Below are 23,652 nucleotides of genomic sequence, written 5' to 3' on the forward strand. Positions count from 1 at the left end.
TCAGAAAATGAGGTACTCACTGCACAATTGTTTGCCTCTGGTCTGCTCTTGTAGCCACAGGGAGAACACCAGATTATCACTATCATCTGTATTGCACTGCTAGTTGGCAAATCACCTTGGTCATTAATTTATGTTTGCACTACCTTCCATCTGAACAACAGGAAGCACTTGTAGCATTGGCCAAATTATTGCCCACAATTTGGTTACAGGTCACAGACATCATCAATTTCTCCAGGACTATTGAAGCAAAATGACTGGGGAAAGTTAACGTATCGATAGAATTGTATTTTCCCCCAACTCCTAGAATCATGAATGCCCATGCATATTCCTGTCCTTGTGTGAACTGAAAGGAACTTTATTCTCTGCGTATGTTCCTGGTATGTTACTACTAGCATAAACTCATCCTTCAGATGTTTCACCTAAATGAATATCCCAGGGTTTTAGTCTTCTGCTCCATAACTTGAACCTCCAAAGAAGTTATAGCCACACAGTCAATGATCAGGATAGCAGAGCAAGAGGGTGAACATCACAGCAACTCATTAAATTACAATAAGCTGCATAACCAGGTGCCTTCCAAATGATGCCAGATCTACATAATTTCATAAAACTGAAATCCCACATCAGGAAAACAGTATACAAATCATCTTGTACATTTGCAGTTATTCAAATACTACAACCAGGAATATAGGAACAGGGCTAGGCCATTCAGCCCATCGAGCCTGCTCTTCCATTCAATTGATCACAGTTGATCACCCACCTCAACACCATTTTCCCACTCTATCTCCATATCCCTTGATTTAAGTAGACTCCAGAATCTATCAATTTCTATTGGAACATTCTCAATGAATGACCTTTCAAAGAACTCTGGGGTAGGAAATTCCAAACATTCCTCACCCTCTGAGTGAAAAAAATTCCAATTCATCTAAGTCTTAAATGACCTATCCTTTATTCTGAGATTATGGGCCCGATTTTACCATTGCATCACACCCGTTTTCTGGCGCAAAACCGTGGTAAAGTCGGGCACAAAGCAATTAGCGTGATTTGTGCATGCGCAGATGCCCACTTTACCAAGGCCCAAAAATGGCTGCGTTCCAAACCATGCCCAAAACGGACGCAATGGTGATTTAAATGGGCTGCCTGCCCAACTTTACTAGCATTTCCCTCTTTACCATCGTATTCACGCATCTAGATTCTGCGCGAAACTCAACATAATGTTGAAATCAAATGCAATGTATTCATTATGTCCATTACTATGTGATAGTTCTTGGCTTATTGGACCCAATTAAAAACAGAATACCTTCTAAAACTACTAAAAAAATATATATTAAAACACCATAAAGCTCTTGCTCAAAAGCAAATGCAATCAAAACGCTCATTTTGGAAAGCCCTTGTTCATAAATTTGATTTGCAGCCACTGATCTACCATCCCTTGGTTAATAAATCTTTTGTTCCTTTTCATGTAGGTGGGAAAAGAGATACTGTTCATCTTCCAGGATAGGAGAAAGGGACTAACTGACATACCTCAACATATTGCTATCTGGCAACATAGAGTATTTATGACTGGGAAACAATATGCAAAGTATGCAACTGAAAACTTAAAAGGAACTTATGGTACAGTAAAATAATAAAAAAAATTGGGTTACTCACAAACAAGCTGGTTTAAGGTGCACTAACCCATGTCCATCTGGTGAAGAAAGGTTCATGTGACCAGTTTTTGGAGAGTGCTCCACTAAATATGTTGAAAATACAAATTCTGCAAAATATGAAATCCGTTCATAGGCAAAACACCACCAAATCATTTTAATCCATTCATCTACTTAAAGCTCCAAAAGTTTTAAGTATAATTACTTAACATTCCTTCTATTTATACAGTGCTTGTTCCAAGGATACATTAGTTCTCATAAATGTTCAGTATCTTCATTTTCAGTCATTTTATGCGATTATATCAGTCAGAGTTGACAATGATGCAAATGATTAAACGTTTCACGCCGAACAGTGCTGAAACTGTTGGCACGTATGCATCAAAATATTCATAAGAGCAAATAATTTTTCAATACTTGGCATTTAAAATTTCATTATTAGTATTACTCGATTCCCAAGAATGCTGTTTATTGCAATGCAATTGTATTCAATTCAAAATGAATTATGCAACATAAATCATTTACCTGACAATCTCATTGCTTCTAAAACTTCCACACTTGCTGGGTACAACAAGGCAGTAATTGATTCTTTTCTGGATTCCTGAGCAGCCCTGAAGAGCACTGTGAATTGGTATGTACAGATGTAAAAGAAAGGGCAATGACCAGACTGAAGAAGGTCAAAGAGTGAGCTAAAGGTCGACAGCCTAGAATAGAATTTATTACAGATTTCAATATGTGAAAAATTAGAACAAGTTTAAAAAAGGTATGATGATTTTGTATTACTTCGGCCAAAAACAATGACACTCTTAACAGTTCTAATTGAAATGTTTCCTTTATTCCCATGAAGAATCCTGCAAACCACTGCAGCATAATTTATATTCTGGATCATTAGATATAAACTAAGAATTAGAGAATGTGATGCCCAAGGATATGATTGCATGAAACAGGCTGGATGGACCAGCAGGCCTTCTTCAGTCTGCCAGTTTGTTAAGTTCACACACAGGCAAGGAAGTCCATCGGTACATCATGCTTCATCGATCCAGAAAAGGCTACACACATCACAGCAACCAGCAATTTCTTAAAACAATTTCTAGGTTTTAGCTTCCACCACCTCATCCAGAATTCCATTCTGCAGTCACTGGGTGGAATTTAATGCTCGCAGTGATGGGCCCATCCACCAACTGGGGAGCCGTCGACAAACTTGTCACAGTCATTTTGGGGAGTCCACTCAGAATTAAATCCCAATCAGACAGCCTGCTGGAGTTTCAGGGGACGAGTCTTTAAAATAATTGCTCTGAAGTTAGAAGTGCTTTATCCCCTTCTAACTCTTTCAGAGTAAATATGAAATAACTACAAGGGTAAAGCTGGTAGAACCGCCCAAAACATAAATCGCTTTGTCAGATGGTTCCCAGCCCAAAGCAATTCTCCAAGGGAAAGCAGCCCTCTGGACAATTGCCTGGTAAATCCTTACCTGGGAACTCCCAAGAGGGATTCCCCAACACATTTTTGGCTCAAATGCGATGCTGGGGAGCCAGGAGATAATGGTTAAGGATTTGATTTTGTTCCACATTCGTCTCATTCATAGAAGAGCACACATTTTTGGAACTGAGAACAGCAATCATGGAGATGGATGCATCTTTTCTGAAGTAAATACTTGGGCTTGTCTGCTTCAACATTTGTTGCTGGTTCTTACTGACTTACCAGTCTTTCATTAAAATATTTTGTATTTTGTAATCCGGGGACCACTGTAAGCCATCTTCAGCTGACACACTGTCAACACCAATTCTTGGAAAAAGTTTCAACCATGGCAGCCTCGGGTACATCCAGTATCTCATACTCTGCTGAAAGGCACATTTTAAACTGGGACTATCTTCAGGTTCCTGAATAGGTAAACAAAGAAAATTAAAATTTAACAAACAGATATATTTTGCTCTGTACAAACAAAAGCTACATTTTTTTAATGATTGTTTTTGTAGGGGTGAATAGTACAATGTCAAATGTGCCAGACTAGTCTCTGTTCATCATACTAAGTTTTTAACAAGAGAAAATGTAATTAAAAATTACCATATCAGTAAACCTTGCAGTGATAGTGTAGTGCAGGGAGAAAGCTAGACAATTTACAAGATTTTAATTAGTGGAAGTTTGAAGTTTTTGAGCACATGTAGTAAGCCATGATTTCACTCCTTTGTGTGAATGTAATTGTTGTATGTACTTGCTTTATCTGCAGAAATGAAAAAATATTGGATAAAACTCATGTCCATATTGTTTTCCAAACTTGGTTACATGTGGCAATTTTCATTTTGAGTTCATTTTTCATTTTCCTTTGTTTCATGGGATGTGGGCATTGCTGTCAAAACCAGTATTTGTTGCCTATCCCTAAGTGCCCATTAACTAAGTTTGATCAGCCATTTCAGAGGGAAGTTCAAAGTCAACCACTTATTGTAGGTCTGGGATCAAGTGAAAGACAGATTTCTTCTCTAAACGACATTAATAATCAGGTAGGTTCTTATGACAATGATATTCTTTTGGTCACCATGACTGAGATCGACTTTCATTTCTAGATGTTATTAATTGAATGTAAATTGGGCTTTGAACCCATGTTCTCACAGCATTTGCCTGGGCCTCTGAATTACTAGTGCAATGATATTACTGCTGCACCAAACACCTGTATTACTTGTAAATAACTTTAAGCTGATCTCCCTGCCATTGAGATATGCCAAGCTCCCGATCAAGTGACAAGTTGTTGGCTCCCTTACATTATCCCCTCCTATCCGCATCACCTTCATTAGTACAGAAATCGCAAATCAATTGTGCTCTTTATTCAGTGCGTCCGTTACTTTTATTCCATTGTAAGCCACCATCAGCTGCTAACGCGCTTAACTCCAATTCAATGTAGGGAAATTTAGTGTTTCACACAGGGACAAAGACTCCAGAATGCAATTATAACTTAAGCAAAGAAAATGATGTGTATGCATGGTCAAAGAGACCTGGGGTTCCTGATTGATAAATTTAAACCATCACAACAATGCTCAGTCATAAAAGCAGATCAATTGTTGGATCTATTAAAAAAGGTCATTTTAGTAGATAGTGTTAACAATGAGTCAGGTGAGTAATAAATACTGGCTCAGTCAGTGATGCCCACAAAAGAAGAACAAAAAGTTCTCCTTTTTGATTTATTGGCAGTTAAATGCTTTGGGACATACTAAAGACAAGCAAGAAATTATATAAATCCAAGTTCTTACTTTCAATTCCTACCCAAGCTGTTGGATACGCTGTATAAAAGTTCAGAAAAATTACAAATACAGCATAAGAAGGGAAGGGTGACTGTCTGGAAAAGTGGCTTCCTCATAGTTAACACTATCAGTGAGAAGGAAAGTCTAAACTGACAGGGTTTTGTTGACTGGAAGGTCAACTTGCTGATAATGATAAAACTCTTCTTCGTAGGAAGTATTAAGTATTTTTATTGTAGACAGTGGTTACGTGGAAGGATTTCTTTCTACTTGAAGTAGAGGACAACTTAAAAGGTGGGACAGAATGCTGTTTTCTTTTCTAGCTTCTCACATTATTTCACATTGCAATTCTTAGTTACAAGCTATGGCAGAACCCAAACAAGCAAGTTATTGTCCAGTATTATATGTGTTAGCCATAAAAATATTTTTGAAAAGGCCTCACCTGTTTAATATAAACTTTATCAGCTTTTATTGTTGTTCTGGGAGTGGATCCCATTCCTGATAACAATTTGGCATTTGAGTTTGCCCAGGAGAATGGAGTAGATGAGGTAATCAGGACTCTTGTCTTTATGCTCCAGTCAGTATAGCAGTTTGAGTAAACAGTAGGCTGAACTGGACTACATTCAGCTGAAACCTAAAATCAAATGTCAAAAATAAAGATGACAGACATTTGTCACACTTGTGCTATATTCTTGTGAGAGTTATTTTCATGCAAGTGTAATTTCTATCTTTACTACATGTTGAATGAAAAGTATTTATTCATGTTCATTCAATGATTCTGAAAATCATATCCTACCTATTTGTAATTGAGCACAATACTGAATTTTCAAAAGAGTAGATAGGTTGGTGAAGTAATTTCCAATATCTTTCTATTTATTCTGAAACTTCGGTTTAAATTCAACCAGATAAGTAAGTAAACCCCTCCATTTTAACCAGGTTAACATCAGCAATAAAATAATAAAAATCAGAGAACCCAGATTTAAAAGGTCCTAAAGGCAAATTCCATATTTCCCATCTCTATTCTGGAGTCCCTCATGGGGACTCCAGAAAGCCGTACGTTGGTTCCAGTACCATCCAGGCCTTTTTGTGCACTCCCAATACAAGTTGGTCAGCAGTACAACAAAGATGTAAACAGGTTGAGAGCCATTATACCAGGATTAGGACACCACAGTCAGTTTCCAGGACTTTCAGATTAATTCTTAGGATGGACCCCTGAAGAAAATATGCTGTATCTTTGGGATGTTTTGTAAGGTGAACAGTAACCACTTCACATCCCAGCTCAGGGATTGGGAAGCAATCAGAGATAAAACTTAACCACCCAACACAGGATTACCCAACATCACTTTCTACCAACCTATCCGCAGGTCTGGTAGGTCATGGAGTGATTACAGTATAGAAGGTGGCTATTTGGCTCATCACTCTAGAGCAATCCAAATCAGTCCCACTCCTTTGTTCTGTCCCCAAAGCCCTGCAAGTTTCATTCCCTCACATGCTCATCCAATTTAGTTTTTAAAAACTCATTCGCTGCCTCCACTTCCACCAGCCTTGAAAGCAGCCAGTTCCATGGGGGGGGAGCTAGTGGATGCAGATACAATACTGACTTTTAAGGGGCGTTTTGACAAATACTTGAATAGGATGAGAATGGAGGGATTTGGTCCCCAAAAGGGTAGGGGGTTTTAGTTCAATTGGGCAGCATGATCAATGCAGGCTTGGAGTGCTTATTCCTGTGCTGTAATTTTCTTTGTTCTTCATTCATGTAATTATAACTTGATGTGTAAAAAAGTTCTTCCTTCTATCGCCCTGAATCTCTTGCCCAAAATCATAAATCTGAGATCCCTCCTACTATTAGTTAACAGGAACAGCTTTGCCTACCTCATCTAGACCTGCCATAATCTTGTACACTTGTATAAAAACTCTCCTCAGTCTACTTTTCTCCAATGACAACTGTAGCTTCTTCAACCTACCTAGACAAAATAGAATGGTGTCAATGTCATGGGTCCCACACGCCGGTTACAGAACTGCTGGCAGTCCTGCATCACCTTTCTGTGAAAAGGCCAATGCTACTTCAAGGTAACCAGGCACTTATTTGGACAGCATCAGGCCTCCCACTAAATTAAGCCCCTTGAAGGTTGGAAATCTCACTCCTGATAACTGTGCCTATCAGAAGCCAGCAACTCTGCAGTACCAGCAGCGCCACTGGGAGTGGTGGTCACCATTGGTATTACACTAGGGCCCACACAAATGATCAGTGAAGGATTCCAGAGACAGGTTAAGTGTGGGCTAAATTGAGTTCTCAGGATGGGGGAATGTCAGAGTGGAAGGGTTGCAGGAAGCAGGATTGACAGCATGGCAAGGAGATTCTGCCTCCCCCTCGCGATGGCAGATTCTTTGATTGGGCATAAAGTGACTGAAGGCTGCAGGCAAACCTCACAGGGTTTCTCCCCATTGACTTATTAGTCTTGTCCCAATTTTGCAATTCAACAGTTTATTGCCAATCACAATTCTTCCAGCTTCTCACCATCTTGGTGATTATCCCATTTGTTTTATGATTTCCTGTTAACAGTAACTCACCCAAAGTCTTAAACCTCTATGACCAGCATCCACCAAAGCTCCATTTAATAAACAGCAACTTTATTTCTTAATGAAACGAATGAAGCAAGAATAACTTACTGTGCACCATAAACAGAAACAAAATTAACATTGCAAACCGCATTTTTGAGTTCAGAACTTACTTTGGTTTGCAGCTGTGGAATAGCTGAATATATTGGAAATTGAGTGCAACACTTGGGTTCACCATCTTTAAATCTCTTCAGCTCCCCACTGATCTGATTATATTCTGCCTTTAGATACCGATGCTCATCTTTCAAGCCGGCAATTTCTGTGTTCAGCTTTTCATTTATATGCTGCAGTGCCTCACATACAGTAGTCATCTGAACACCTTCATAGCCTGAATTAACTTTGAAGATATCCAGCAGAGTCTGTGCAGCTTCAAACCGAGCTTTTTCATCATCGCCCTCTTGATGATTCAATGATAGAGATGCTACAACTGATCCTTCCTTTGGAACCGTAGGACTAGCAAAAGGTACTTTGGTTCTTTTCTGTTGTCTCTGGCCATAGTTTTGCTTTGTCCGCTTGTGAAATGCCAAGACATTCTGGGGATAGTTAAACTGATTTCCACCTTGTGGCTGTTGGCCTGCAGAAAAATAAGAAAACTTGCTGAAACTGTGTAAAATTTGTTGACATTAAGAAAGGCCATGGTAAATAATCAGAATACAATTAAAGTTAGTACTGAATAGGGCAGTATTGCTAGGTCCTTCTTTTGATGTTTTACAATTTCTCCTTCAAGCAGACGTTCCCAACTTTACATTTGCTGTCTGGCTATAACAGCAGCACAAGTTATGCTCCTGTGAGGACTGATTTTCATACAGTAACACTTTCCTTCTTCATGGAGCTCAGCCAGCATGATTCACCACCCAGATTCAAATTGCTATTGAAACTACAATTTAAACCCTAATCTCAGTAAACACCAGGGTTTTAGACATTTACTCAAGGAAAATATTACTTAGGTTTGATAATTAGATCATTTTAAGTATTGTTATATTAATGTCATAAATTGTGGTGTCTTATTTAATTAGAATTAAAGATTATTCATTATATACAGCAAATGGTTTAATGTGATTACTTTCAACTACAGATTGTACGACTGTTTCAGGAACATGCGTATGTTGAAATTCTCAATTTTTGATAATCTGAATTTGTCTGGAGGAAAACAGACGGTACAGTGGCACAATGGTTAGCAGTGTTGCCTCACAGTGCCAGGGACCCAGGTTTGATTCCCAGCTTGGGTCACTGTCTGTGTGGAGTCTGCATGCTCTCCCCGTCTCTGCATAGGTTTCCTCCAAGTGCTCCGGTTTCCTCCCACAGTCCAACGATGTGCACATTAGGTGGATTAGCCATGTATTGCCCCTTAGTGTCAGGGGGACTAGCTGGGGTAAATGTAGGGGCTATGGGGATAGGGCCTGGGTGGGATTGTGATCGATGCGGACTCGATGGACAAAATGGCCTCCTTCTGCACGGCAGGGATTCTACGAAAAGAGTAATTTCTTAAAGGCAGTTTGAATCACATTCAAATGAGTCCAGTTGCTGATATTGCTGTCTTTCCAACAATTACCTCAAAATCATCCTCTCCTCAGTGTTATAATACAAGCCTGACTCTGTTGGGTAATAGAACAGTGAAAATCATCATCATATTCTTGGCTATTTAACAGTAATAACTGTATCTCAAAAAGTGCAGCATAATGGTTCTGTTAAGTATGAAGGTCTAGCACCACTTCTATGATGTGCCCTGGCCACTGCTGCACAGCCCATGCATCATTACATCAGAAGCACATATACAGGTGAATTCCACGTGCACACTGGAATTAGCTCCATCAGCACTATCCTGAAGACAAACAACCAGCTGATGTGATGCCAGGATTGCAAACTTGGACTACACAGGTCCTGTGTATATATTCATTCATCACTATTTTTTGGCGTGCAGCTGAAAGATACGCTCCAAACTCAAGGGTCAAACACATGAATTACAAGTAAGGTGTTTTTTTCTCTTTACAGTTCTTTCTATTGAAATATATTTGGAGAACACTCTGGAGCGTTTGAGGTGTTCTTTGTGTTGAGCTCCAAGAATTGCTGCAGAACGTTGCTAAGTCCCCAAGGAGGAAAGAGGAATAGGGTACCTGACCACAAAAAGTTAGAGAGGGCAGCAACAGTAGTGCTTCAGGATCTGCATGATGACAAGTAAATGGAGTAGAAGCTGTTGAGAGGGCAAGCTCGCATGATGCTCTCTGCTCCTCTGTGGACCTTGATAGTGATGAGAGGCTGCCTGACCAGCCACTCATTGCACCCAACATCTTGACGTGCATGTCCATCAGCTCTCTCCTATTTGCTATCCCATTGAGGTCCAAATCTGAATTCTCTGTAACAAAACTTATCTGTCATGTCATTATTCAACAAGCCGGCAAATAAACCATCCTTCTCCCTGGTCCTAACAGCTTTCCACTCTTATTCAGATGACTCAATGTGTGCAGGAACATCCCAATAACCTCAAGATTCTCAGACACCTTGGTTGGAAAGACATTGCCCAAAGTGCAACTGAGTCATTTAGACCAGGAGGATCCAAGTTCATTTACTGATTGGAACTGGGTTTGTTGATCTCAGCTGGAAATAATGGAAACGCCAATGGCATGTGTGGGTTATCAAATAAAGCAAGTCAATCAGATTTGAGCTCTTAAATCTTATGTTGAAGATCCTACTATAAAGTGCCTCTGGGTATGTGCAGGCAGTCTGTCTTTCCCTCCCGCAGGGTCACATTGCAGGCTGATAATTCATTATCAAAGCTCAAATGTTAAGCAACTCCTCTCTGATATGGCAAGGTGGTAGGAGATATCAAGAAAAATGAATCAGTATCTGCTGAACGAGAGGCAGGGAAAATTTGGGAAGAAACGGAGGAACAGCTGATGCCATGTATTTAGGAACACTGACTCAGTTATTTTGTAACAATACAAATTGCACATAATTTAAATGTGTCTCACAGTTACGAAGCTACTTTAGAACGTGTATGTGTTAGCTCCTTTTTAGAAATTTTGCATTAAAATTAGATATCAATAATAATACATAAGCAAGTTTGAATAATTGGATCATTGTCTATATAGATTTGAGTGAACTATATTTTTGATTTGATTTATTGTCACATGTATTAGTATACAGTGAAAAGTACTGTTTCTTGCACACTATCCAAAGCATACTGTTCATAGAGAAGGAAACAAGAGAGTGCAGAATGTAGTGTACAGTCATAGCTAGGGTGTAGAGAAAGATCAACTTAACGCGAGGTAGGTCCATTCAAAAGTCAAATGGCAGCAGGGAAGAAGCTATTGTTGAGCCAGTTGGTATGTGACTTCAGACTTCTGTATTTTGTTTGACAGAAGAAGATGGAAGAGAGTATGTCAGGAGTGTGTGGGGGCCTTGATTATGCTGGCTGCTTATCCGAGGCAGCAGGAAGTGTAGACAGAGTCAATGGATGGGAGGCTGGTGTGAATGATGGAGTGGGCCTCACTCATGACCCTTTGTAGTTTAGTGCAGTCTTGGACAGAATAGGAACCGTACCAAACTCTGAAACAATCAGAAAGAATGCCTTCTATGGTGCATCTGTAAAAGTTATGTATTTTGCTAGGAATAACAATGGATTGTGTATATGGAGGTGCTCTGAGGTCATTTGCAGGACTTAATTAATCCAATTTTAATCACACACATTTTTATTTATATTTTAATTAAGATATTAGTTTTGAGGTTGTCACTTCAAAATTCAATCTGATGTTGTAATTGAAGGTTTGTTTCGGGTCTGTTTTAAGCAAGTCTCAGCTGACCTTAACTCAAGAATAAAAAGCATTATGCTTATGAAAAGTGAAGCCAAGATTGGTCCACCAAGGATGTTATACTATCTTACAGTCACTTCTCTCCAGTGCTTGTGTTTTTATATCCCATTCTCATATTATTCTCCCTCCACATAAGTTTCAGTTTTTGGGTTGTGCTAAAGCAGTCAGCATGCTTTAAAAGCAAATTTCCAACAATCTCTGGAACTGCCTCATCATTGATTGCATTGATTTTAATTTCCATCATGTTCAGTTGTCTCTGCATACAGAGAATGGTCTAGGTGCTGAAGGACTGGCACTCTGCCTTCAGAACAAACAGGTGAGCAGGACAAGGTCAGAGGCAGATGGATGTGCACTCCAAAAGCTAGGGCTTTTCAGCCAAATGATATGAAATAGACCATTTCTCTCACTTGCCATTTCATCCTCTTACTGTGAGCTCAAATTATTTACGGTAGTGTAATCATGCGTGTGCTATCATACAAAATTACTATGTGATATTTGTTAAACACATACTCAACACCACTTGTGGTAGGACAGGAAAATAACCTAATATGGAACATAAATGCAAAACATGTCTTCATAAAGCCAGCATTAATTCTATTTATAGTTTGATGCTATAGAGATTGATTGTAACCGAAAGACTTCATTCAGAGCTGACTGGCTTCAGTCATGCATGTGAAATTGCAGCAGAAAGATGGGTAATGTTTCACTTGGCAAGACAATATATTTTTTGAATAACCAGAAATCAGACAGCACTCTCAATGATGGCCTACTTAAAATTATGGATACAATTTTCTCACTTTTGACTAAGTATCAACTCAGGTAGGAAAAGTGGGATGTAGCCAGCCAGCTCCACTGCTGGCTCTTCCCAACATATTGTTTGGCACTTAAAAACATCCCAGAAGCAGTTCCTATGACATCATGCTGGAGGGGCAGGCTCTAAATGAGTCCACTCCACCAGCAGCCTTGCCCATCAGAAGATCTTTTTAAAAGGCACCCGATCTAAAAGAAGTAAAAGTAGAAAAGAGGAGCACCCTCGCACGGACATAGAACCCCCTCACAGACTCCCTCAGGCTCTCCTCACCCCACCCAGAGGGAACCTCCCCACTCTGAACTATCCCAAAGGAAGTAAAGTGGGGAGAGAAACAAAAGGCTGCTCGGGTTAAAACAGAAAGCAGAGAAACCAAAGACAAAAATCAAAAAGGGCCTCGGTACAGAGATTGTGGAGAACTCAGTGAATGGGTTCAGTTAGGCCAAGAGAAATAAAACATAGGGAGAGGACAAAAAATGACAGCACAGATGATCTGAGGTATGTTTGCTTTAACGCAAGGAGTATAACAAGTAAAGCAAATGAACTTAAAGCTTGAATTATGACATGGAACTATGATGTTGTGACAATTACAAAGAGTTGGATGAAATAAAGGCAGGACTGGCAGCTTAGCTTTCCAGGATTTAGATGCTTCAGGTGAGATAGAGTGATAAAAGAGCTGGGGTGTTGTTTTATTGATTAGGGAGAATGTCACAGCTAAACAGAGGCAGACACTTGGTGGGATCATGCAGTGAGGCCATATGGGTAGAACTCAAGAACAGGAGGAGCGGCAATTTTAACTTCCCCAATATAGACTGTATTCCTTTAGGGCCAGGCGCTTTGATGGGGCAGAGTTCGTTCAGTGTGTCCAAGAGTGCTTCTTGAAGCAATATGTAGATAGTCCCTTCCCAATTTGGACTATCTTAGACCCAGTTTTGGGAAATTAACCTGGACAAGTGACCGATGTCTCAGTGGGGGACCATTTTGGGAAGAGTGATCACAATTCTAAGTTTCAAATACTTGTAGAAAAGGATAGAAGTAATCCCAGAAACTAAACTGGGGGAGGCCAACTACAACAGTATTAGGCAGGAGCCAGAGAATGTTGATAGGAGGGGACAGCCCACATCTGATATGTGAGAGTCTTTTAAAAGTCAGTTGTTAACAATTCAGGACAAGTATGTCCCTGTAAAAATGAAGGATAAAAATGACAAGATTTGGGAACACTGGATGACAAGAGAAATTGTGAGCTTAGTGAAAAAGGAGACAGCATACATACATTTCAAGAAATTGAAAATCGATAAGCCTCTCGAGAAATACAAAGATAGCAGGAAAGAGCTTAAACAGGGACTTAGAAGGGAAAAAAGGGGTCCTGAAATGTCTTTGGCAGGCAGGATTAAGGAGAATCCCAAGGCATTTTATGCATATATAAAGAAGAGAGTAGCTCAGGAAAGATCCACTCAAGGACAGTGGAAGAAATTTGTGTGTGGAGCTAGATGAGGTGGGTGAGGTCCTTAACAAGTACTTTGCATCAGTATGCCCAAAGGAGAAGGATGTGGAGAATGGTGAGTGTGGGAAGGAGGATGTTGACATTCTAGGACATATTGAGATAAAAAGGGAAGAGGTATTGGAGATTTTGAAAAACAAAGGTGAACAAGACCCCAGGGCCACATAGGGTCTATCCCAGAAGACAGGGGCGAGGGAAGAAATTGCTGAGGCTCTGGCCAAAATCTTTGTATCCTCTTTATCCAGCGAGGTATCAGAGAGTAGCTAACATTGTCTCTTCTGCCCTTCTTAAACAAAAGAACAATCTGGGAAATTACAGGTCTATGAGCCTGACATCAGTGATGGAGAAATTATTGGAGACGATTCTTAGGAACAAGATGTACTCGCATCTGGAAGATTTGCATCCTTATTAGCGATAGGCAGCATGGTTTTGTGAAGGGGAGGTCATGTCTCACAAGCTTGATTGAGTTCTTTGAGGAAGTGACAAGAAAAGTTGACTAGGGCAGGGCAGTGGATGTTGTACATATGGACTTTAGTAAAGCCTTTGATAAGATTCTTCATTGCAGACTGAATGAGAAGGTGAAGTCATATGGGATCTGAGGTGAGCTGGTAAGATGGATACAAATCTGGTTTGGGCAAAGTAAACTAGAGAGTAGCAGCGGTAGGGTACTTTTCTAACTGGCGTTCTGTGACAAGCAGTGTTCCACAAGGATCAGTGCTGCAGTTGTTTGTAATATATATAAATAAATGATTGAGGAAAATGTAGGTGGTCTGATTAGTACATTTGCAGATGATACAAAACTTGGGGGAGTAGCAGAGAGTGAGGAGGACTGTCAGAGGATACAGCAGATATGAATCAGTTGGAAACCTGGGCCAAAAGATGGCTGATGGAATTTAACAAGGACAAATGTAAGGTGATGCGATTTGAAAGGTCTACTGCAGAAGGAAAGTATACAGTAAATAGTAGAGCCCTTAGAAATATTAGCATACAGAGGGATCTATTTGTGCCGATCCCAGTTCCCTGAAGGTGGAAACTCAGATGTTCAAGAAGGCATATGGCATGCTGGCCTTCATTGGTCAGGGCATTGAGTATAGGAATTGGAAAATCGTGCTGCAGCTATAAGACTTTCGTTAGGCCACATTTGGAGCATTGTGTACAATTCTGGTCGCCACACTACTGGAAGGATGTTGATGCATTGCAAAAGGTGCAGAAGCGATTTACCGGGATGTTGCGTGGTTTGGAGGATATGGACTATGAACAAACTTTGATTGTTTACATTGGCGCGGAGGACAAGGGGATACCTGGTAGAGGTTTACAAGATTATGAAAGGCTTGGATAGAGTGGATAGTCAGTCTTTTTCCCCAGGGTCGTAGGGTCAATTACTCCGGGGACATTCGTTGAAAGCGAGAGGGGGAAAGTTTGAGAGAGATGTACAGGGCAAGTTTTTCCCCCACATAGAAGGTGGTGAATACCTGGAACGTGCTGACGGAGGTGTCGGTGGAAGCAGAATCTAAAACAATGTTCAAGAGGCATCTAGATAGACACATGAATAAGCAGAGAATAAAAAGATATGGACCATGTGGAGGTAGGTAAATTTTACGTTAGAGAGGCATCTGCGTCAGCACAAACTTGGTGGGCCAAATGGCCTGTTCCTGTGCTATACTGTGCTTTATTCCCCTATCCCCACAGTGTCAAGGGGCTGTATCAGGCATGACCAACTCCCTCTGGAGGCTCCGGCAGGTTCTCCCTGCCAGTTCTGCATTTGTAAAAACCTACCAGGAGCCCTGACACTGTGATTTTTATACAGAGGGGATTTTCCAGCAGGGTGACCCACTAATTATATGTTAATGCATTTAAATTGGATTCCCATCATTGCATGGTTCTTGTTACATCATTGGTGAAGGGCAGGGACAATAAGTTGGAGAAATCCCACTGGCATAAAAGCTACTTTGGGATTTCCCCTCGATTCCCTCCCCTACCAAAAACAGGATGGAAAATACCCACCCCTTGGTAAGACTAACCAGGAAAGGTCAGTAGGATTACAATTAAGGATTACTCCTACTGGTGTTACTGAATGCTAATAACATCAACATACCAAAAGAAAAGAGAAAAACTAATTCTGATATGGTCTTAATATGTTTCTCATTCAATATTCTTCTATTTTCATCTCCACTTTCTGGCATCAGCACCAGTCACAGACCTATCAGATTTCATCAGTTTTTGTCATCTTTCATTATTTTCTACAAAATTTGGAATTAGGGGTACTTTAACATTTTTTAATTCATTAATTTGAATTTAGCATCACTGGCTAGTCCAGAATTTCTTGCCCATCCTTAATTGCCCTCGAGTAGGTGGCGATGAGCTGCTTTCTTGAATTGTTGTAGTCCATGTGGTGCAGGTACATCCACATTACTGTCAGGTAGAGAGTTCCAGGATTTTGAACCAGCAATGATATATTTCTAAGTCAGGTAGTGTATGCCTTGGAGAGGAACTCCCAATTGGTTACGTTCCCTTGCATCTGCTGCCCTTTTCCTTTTAGATGGTAGAGGTCATGGGTTTGAAGGGTGCAGCCAAGGAGCTTTGGTGAATTTCTGCAATGCATCTTGTGGTTGGCACACACTGCTGCCACGGTGCATAGATGATGGACAGAATGAACATTTGTGGATGAAATGCCAATCAAGCAGGTTTCTTCGTCCTAGATGGTGTCAAGTTTCTTGAGTTGCCGGAGTTGCACTCATCCAAGCAAGTGCTGAGCATTCCAGCACATTCATGACTTGTACCTTGTAAATGGTGGACTGGCTTTGTGAAGTCAGGTGGTGAATTACTCGTTGCAGAATTCCTAGTATCTGACCTGCCCTTCAAGCCCCAATATTTAGATGACCAATCCAATTTTGTTTCTGGTCAATGATCACCCCCACAATGTTGATGGTGGGGTTTTCAGCAATGGCAATGCCATTGAATGTCAAGGGCTGATGGTTAGATTCTCTCTTATTGGAGATGATAATTGTCTAGCATTTGTGTGGCACAAATGGTGACAATATCCAGCCCAAGCCTAGATATTGTCAGGTCTTTCTGCATTCGAACATGGGACTGTTTCAGTATCTCAGGAGTTGCGAAGCAGCTGAACCTCCCTATCTCTGACCTTATGATCAAAGGATTGATGGAAGTTGCTGATGATTGGACCTAGGACACGACCCTGACAAACTCTTGCAGTGATGTCCCAGAACTGGGATGACCGATCTCCAACAAGCACAACCATCTTCTTTAGTGCCAGATATGATTCCAACTAGCAGAGATTTCTCCCCCCGATTTCTATTGATTCCAGTTTTGCTCGGGCTCCTTCATGCCACACAATGTTAAGGGCAGTCACTCTCATTTCACCTCGAGTTCAGCTCTTTTCTCTGTTTGAATCAAAGTTGTAATGATGCCAGAATCTGAATGATCCTGCTGGAACTCAAATTGAGCATCAGTGACAGGTTATTACTATTGTTAGTGCTACTTGATAGCACTGATGACAGCTTGCATCATGTCACTGATGATTGAGAGTAAACTGGTGGGGCAGTAATTGGCTTGGTTGAATTTGTCCTGTTTTTTGTGTACGGGACATCCCTAGACAATTTCCCACATTGTGAGGTGGATACCAGTGTGATAGCTATTCTGGAACAGCTTGGCTAGGGGCACGACATGTTCTGGAGCACAAATCTTGAATACTATTGCTGGAATATTGCCAGGGCCCAAAGCCTTTGCTTTGTGATGACAACAATCTCTCCCTCAATATCAACAAAACAAAGGAGATTGTCATCGAATTCAGGAAGCGTAGTGGAGAACATACCCGTCTACATCAATGGGAATGAAGTAGAAATGGTCAGGAGCTTCAAGTTATAGGTGTCCAGATCACCAACCTGTCCTGGTCCCCCCTTGCTGACATTGTAATTAAGAAAGCACACCAACACCTCTACTTTCTCAGGAGTACAAGGGAATTTGGCACGTCAGCTACGACTCTCACCAACCTTTACAGGTGCACCATAGAAAGCATTCTTTCTGGTTGTATCACATCTTAGTTTGGCTCCTGCTCTGCCCAAGACCGCAGGAAACTAAAAAGGGTCGTGAATGGAGCCCAGTCCATCAGACAAACCAGCATCCCATCCATTGACTCTGTCTACACTTCCCGCTGCCTCGGAAAAGCAGCCAGTATAATGAATGACAGCACACACCTTGGACATTCTCTCGTCCACCTTCTTCCGTCGGGAAGAAGATACAAAAGTCTGAGGTCACATACCAATCAACTCAACAACAGTTTCTTCCCTGCTGCCATTGGACTTTTGAATGGACCTACCATTCTAAGTGCACTAAGTTGATCTTTTTCTACACCCTAGCTATGACTGTAACACTACGTTCTGCACTCTCTCCTTTCCTTCTCTATCAACTGTATGCTTTGTCTGTATAACCTGCAAGAAACAATACTTTTCATTGTATACTAATACATTTGACAATAATAAATCAAACCAAAGATATAATTTTGATGATATTCACTGTATGTTCTTCAAGTAATGCACTTCAGTAGCACCAAGATGCTTACAGCAATGCTTTTATTGAACTTTTTCATGGCATACTCAACACTGTTCCAACCTTTGAATAACTATAGCTCTATTTTTTTTTCCAATATTGCAGTTTTATGCTATGAAACTGGGCTGATATTCTTCAAATTGGTTTTATTTAAAATCATCAAATCTAGAAAAGATCATTTCATCTCATGGCTATTCAAACCTAGCTCCCTTAGGTGAAAGGACAATGTTCACTACACCTATTTCACTGATCACAAGCTATTTGTCCTTTACTTTCCCATTCTATCTTCTTCAAGCCAAATTTAGATAAAGAATTTACATTTATTAGGTATTCTTTAATTTTAAACATACTATTTGTATGTTTTGAAGCTGCCTTAGATATTCTACAGCAGAGCAGACATGCCCATCAGTAGTTTAAGCATCGTATTTGTGGAATGTAACAATGCTATACAATATATTTGTAATATAGCGTAACCAGGAGTGCACCAATATGACCCTCTTGTAATCTGATCTGTGCAAGTGCCTTTATGCACTTCTTCAATCTTTGCAAAGGCGGATTGCAAAACTTTGGCCCAACAGGACAAGCGTCTGCGTGGTTAAACTGTTAGACAGTAAACAAATGTATAGAATAACATATAATCCAGTGTCACCTTGATACAATTAATTACAGAATTTAAGACAAATCACAGTCTCTCTATTAGCAAGTTTGCTTCACCTTTCCCTCGTCAACCCTCTGATCTTGTCCAGTTCTGGGCTTGAAAAGAGCAAGTTTCCCCTTGTTCAGTTAGGCCAAACCTAGCTGGTTGACCTGCTGTTCATCTGCTGCCAGTCTGTGAACAGGCAGTCCCTATGACCTTCTTCTCCATTCATTGATTTGCGAGTACACCTGTAAGTAAAACCAGCTACCTCATCTCTCCATTTTGCTATTCCCGGAACAACCACAATATATAATCAATAGATTGTTGGACTCCTTCTGGCAGTATTTATAATCAAAATTTTCATTCTGGCTTACTTTTGAGTATCTTGAACATCTATTGAAATCACATGAGAATATACAAAACTACACGGAACAAAAGCAAACAATTCAGCTCATTGTATCTTTTGGAAAAGGAATCAATGGTAGAATAGCTTAAATTTAACAAACAGCCTTAATTTCCAAAAATATTTATTTAAAATTAATAATTTTCAATCATAATTGAATTTTAGAGAGGGAGGTACTGCACTCAACTGCCAGACATTCAGTACATACAGTAGGAAATCTTCAGTAAAAATGCCACAAATACTACCAATCTGTGGTCCGTATGTAAAGTTGAATTTGCTCTAATTGGTTCATAGAGATTTATGAGGAATTTCTACCCTTCTCTTTAAATTCATTCAATTTGCTGACAATGCCAAAATATATTGCCCATCCCCAATTGGCCTTGGGGAATGGGGGGGGTTATCCACTGGAAACCATAGGACAAGAAAAGGTTGGACAGGTTGTGTCAATCTTCTAAACTCCAGCAGAGACAGAGAGGTGATCTTATTGAAAGATACAAGATCATGAGGAGACTTAACTGGGTGGAAGCTGAAAGGATGTTTCATCTTGTAGGAGAAACTAGAATTAGGGGATAAAGTTTAAAAATAAGGGGTGTCCTATTTAATACTACGAGGAGGAAGCATTTGGTCTCTCAGAGGGTTGTGATTCTTTGGAATCATTTCCCCAGGTGGTGGAGGCAGAAACACTGAATATTTTTCAGGCAGAAGTAAATCGATTCTTGACTTACACAGGAGTCAAAGGTTATCAGGGGCAAGCAGAATGTGGAGTTGAGGCCACAAGGAGAGCAGCCGTGTTTTTATTGAATGATGGAGCAGGCTCGAGGGCCTAATGGTATTCACTGCTCATAATTTGTCCATTCATATAGATTTGTATGGTGCTGGGAAGCCACCTTCTTGAACCGCAAATGTCCACGTGGTAGAGGAACACCCACAATGCTATTAAGGAGGGACTCTCAGTATTTTGACCCAATAACCTCTGAGGGAATATAGTTCCAAGCCAGGATCATGTGACCTGAAGAAGTAGTTTCAACTGCTGGTGTTTCCATGCTTTTGCTGCCCTTTCCTTCAAGGTTGAATAGATTATGGGCTTGAAAGGTAATGTCAAAGCAGCCTTGGTGAGTTGCTCCAGTGCACCTTGTAGGTGATACACATTGGTCACTGAGAGTCAGTGGTGGAGGGAGCGAATGCTGAAGATGATGGTTTGGTGCCAATAAAATGGTCTGCATGGTGTTGAGCTATTAGCTTTCCAACTCAAGTTGACTAACAGCCCAGTTTGTCCTGCAGTACAAGTGTTCAGTACTATTGTCAGGATGTTGGCAGGGTCAATAGCCTTTGAGTATCCACTGCCTTCAGCCGTTTCTTGATATCATGTAAAGTTAATCAAATTGTCTGAGGACTGACATCTGTGAAAGATTGACATCTATGAATACCATCTCGGGAGAAGACTGACATGGATCACCCACATGGCACTTCTAGCTGAAGTTGATAGCTTCAGGCTCAACTTTTGTACTCAAATGGTGGGTTTGCCATCATTCAGGATGATGCTAACAGACTCTTCTCCTCCTGTAAGCTGTTTAATTGCCCACCAATATCCATAACCAGACGTAATAGACCTGAAGAACTTTGTCTTCACTAGTGGTGGTCACTCCAACCAATTTAAATGGGACGATGCATTAGCAGCAGATATATACCGAGGATATGGTCAGTTTTATTCTCTCTTGTTGCTTCATTCACCATCTACTCTGCAATTCCTTCAGGATTGGTCTGTAGTAATGCTACTTTTGATGATGAACATTGAAGTGCCCAACCCAGAGTATTTTCTGTGTCCTCATTGCCCCTTCCAAATTGTATTTGATTTGGTGGACTACTGGCTCATCAGCTGAGGGAGGAAAATAGGTACTAATCAAGGTTTCCTTGTCCATTTTTGAACTGATGCTTTAGCACTTCATGGCATCACAGTCAATATTATGGACTCCCAGGGCCACTACCTCTCCACTATGCACCATTACATCTTGTGGGCTTGTCCTGCTGTGGGACAGAGTGCAAGAATCTGGAGAATTGGCTGCAAAGTATGATTTTATCACGTTATTGCTTGACTAGTCCATGGTCCAACTCTCCCAACTTTAGCACAAATACCCAGACGCAAGTGAGAAGGACTTTGCACCAACTGGGATAAGTATATGTACTGAGATCGATTCCTTGTAGTCCTTTCAGTTTTTTTCTTACATTGGTTTTTGTTGCAGTTTTGATGTAGCTGAGGGCTTGCTAGGCCATTTCAGGACAAAGTTAAGAATTAACCACATTCCCGTGGGTCTGGGATCAGACTGGATAATAACAGCAGATTTCCTCGCCTAAAGCACATCAGGGAATTAAGTTTTTTTTAAACAACAATTAATAGTTTCATTGTAACCATCACTGACCCTAGCTTTTTAGCCCAAACTTTTATTTAGTAATTAACTAAATTTAAATTCTACAGATAGTTCTGGGATTTGAATGTACACCTATAGATTATTAGTTCAGGCCTTCGGAGGACAAACCTTGTAACATAACCCCTCATTTTCTGATCAATCATAATTGGACACAATTAATCAAAGTTTGACTTTTCCTGAATTGACAACATAATGCTTGTTAAACAATATAGAGCAATGAAAGCAGAGGAAATAATTCTTGAAAACAATCTAGCAAATCAGCCAGTGTAAATACTTATGGCTGGCATTTGGTAGAACCACACAAGAAATAAAGAGACAGATTTATATGAAAGACACAGTGAATGAATGTGAATAAAATCGTGGTTGTTATTTACTTAACTCAGTAAGTTTTGTTTAACTCATGGATGGATATCAATGCTCACTAACAGATCTGCCAGTGAAGAAATATCTTTTGTCTATTTTAAACTCCACTTCACAATCTTCATTAAGTAACTCAGGCAGTGTTTTTCAATGCACTGTGCCACTCGTAGCATAATCTGCAACCCAGCTTAAGTATTCTCAGGGGACTTCCTGCCAATGATGCGTGGGGGGGGGAGGGGAAGATTTTTCTATTTTGTTTTGCTTAATGCCTCTCATTTCTTGCATGACCTACAAAGAGGGGTCAAAAAGAAGGACAAGTGCTCCAGGGCAAGTGATCTCATATATACCAGTGACATATTCAAGTGTCAATGGAACACGTTGCTTTCCTGTTTTCATAGTAGGCGAATGGCATGATGGAGGAAGCTAAAATTAAACCAGCTGTTATCGCAGACCCACTCGAACTACACAGCGTCATCACAAAATACTCAACAAAACTGGTGAATTATATAACAATTGCACGGCTTTAGAGTTGGGCTCACACTGTAAACAACACATTGCAGCTCAAGACAGGTCAAATGGGAACTCTCCACATCTGTGCAAGGAATTAGCAATATTGCGTGAGGGACAAAACTGAAAGGATAAATGAGTGGCTTAGAAAGAAAGACAATTTTCAATTTTTTTGTGAGTGGGGTGAGAAACTTTTAATTTGATCCCCCCCCCCCCTTTTCCCCCTTCTCCCCCTTCCCCCTTTTTGCTGTAAGTCTGGAGTGGAGGACTGTACCTGGGGAGGCTGCGCCCCTGGCACCCAGCAGCAGCAGCCTGGCCTGCTCCCTCCTGCGGGACCTCTCGACCTTCACGGGGAAGACGATGGGCACATTGTTCATGTAGGTCTTCTTGCCCCCCGCGAAGTGGGCGTCGCAGACTTTGTGGTGGGTCTTGGGCTGCCACACGCTGAATTTCCTCTCGTCCAGCCGGGAGAGGTTCCTGATCCAGACGCCGCGCAGCGCCTCGTCCTTGGGGAAGATGTGGAAGGAGAGCTCCTTGTTCTTGAGGGTGTTGTTGAAGCAGCCCGGGACACAGCAGTACGTGCCCACCATGGTCACCGGGAACTGGCCTGAGGGGGGGAGGGGAGGGGGAACTCACATCCCGGCTTGCACCGCGACACCACCGTCCGGAGCATGCGCACAGGGCATCTCCCACCACAGCATCATGGGAGTTGTAGTTTTCCCCCCTCCACCACCTGAGTTACTGGTTTCATTCGATTTGTTATTGTCACATAAGGTTTATTGTACTGGTGTCGCCAGTAGGCTTACATTAACACTACAATGAAATTATCTGTCTGGGTACACCGAGAAAGAATGTAAAGTTTATTTATTAGTGCCACACATGGGCTTACATTAACGCTGCAATGAAATAGCGAGGGGGATTGAATATAAAAGTAGGGAGGTCTTGCTGCAGCTGTATAGGGCATTGGTGAGGCCGCAGCTGGAGTACTGTGTGCAGTTTTTGGCGCCGCACCTGCGCAAAGATATTTTGGCCTTGGAGGGAGTGCAGAGGAGGTTTACTAGGCTGATACCGGAGTTGAGGGGGTTGAGGTATGAGGAGAGGCTGAATAAACTGGGCTTGTACTCGTTAGAGTTTAGAAGAATGAAG

At 40.9% G+C, this 23,652-nt stretch overlaps 1 protein-coding gene across 1 annotated transcript in view; it reads right to left on the minus strand.

Moving 5' to 3' along the window:
• The window catches only part of LOC145344967 (protein downstream neighbor of Son-like), a 33,057-nt gene extending 9,935 nt beyond the window's left edge, over window positions 1–23,122 (minus strand). The window contains exons 1-6 of the mRNA XM_080192367.1: window positions 22,781–23,122; window positions 7,603–8,063; window positions 5,313–5,504; window positions 3,342–3,520; window positions 2,166–2,344; window positions 1,648–1,753 (exon numbers count right to left, since the gene is read on the minus strand). Of these exons, the coding sequence (XP_080048493.1) occupies window positions 1,648–1,753; window positions 2,166–2,344; window positions 3,342–3,520; window positions 5,313–5,504; window positions 7,603–8,063; window positions 22,781–23,096 (1,433 nt within the window). The 5' untranslated portion in view covers window positions 23,097–23,122. The remainder of the gene's footprint in view (window positions 1–1,647; window positions 1,754–2,165; window positions 2,345–3,341; window positions 3,521–5,312; window positions 5,505–7,602; window positions 8,064–22,780) is intronic.
• Window positions 23,123–23,652: the final 530 nt, after the last annotated feature.

This window comes from Carcharhinus amblyrhynchos, chromosome 7, assembly GCF_965287045.1.
Source record: "Carcharhinus amblyrhynchos chromosome 7, sCarAmb.v2.hapA, whole genome shotgun sequence".
In the NCBI taxonomy this organism is placed as follows: domain Eukaryota; kingdom Metazoa; phylum Chordata; class Chondrichthyes; order Carcharhiniformes; family Carcharhinidae; genus Carcharhinus; species Carcharhinus amblyrhynchos.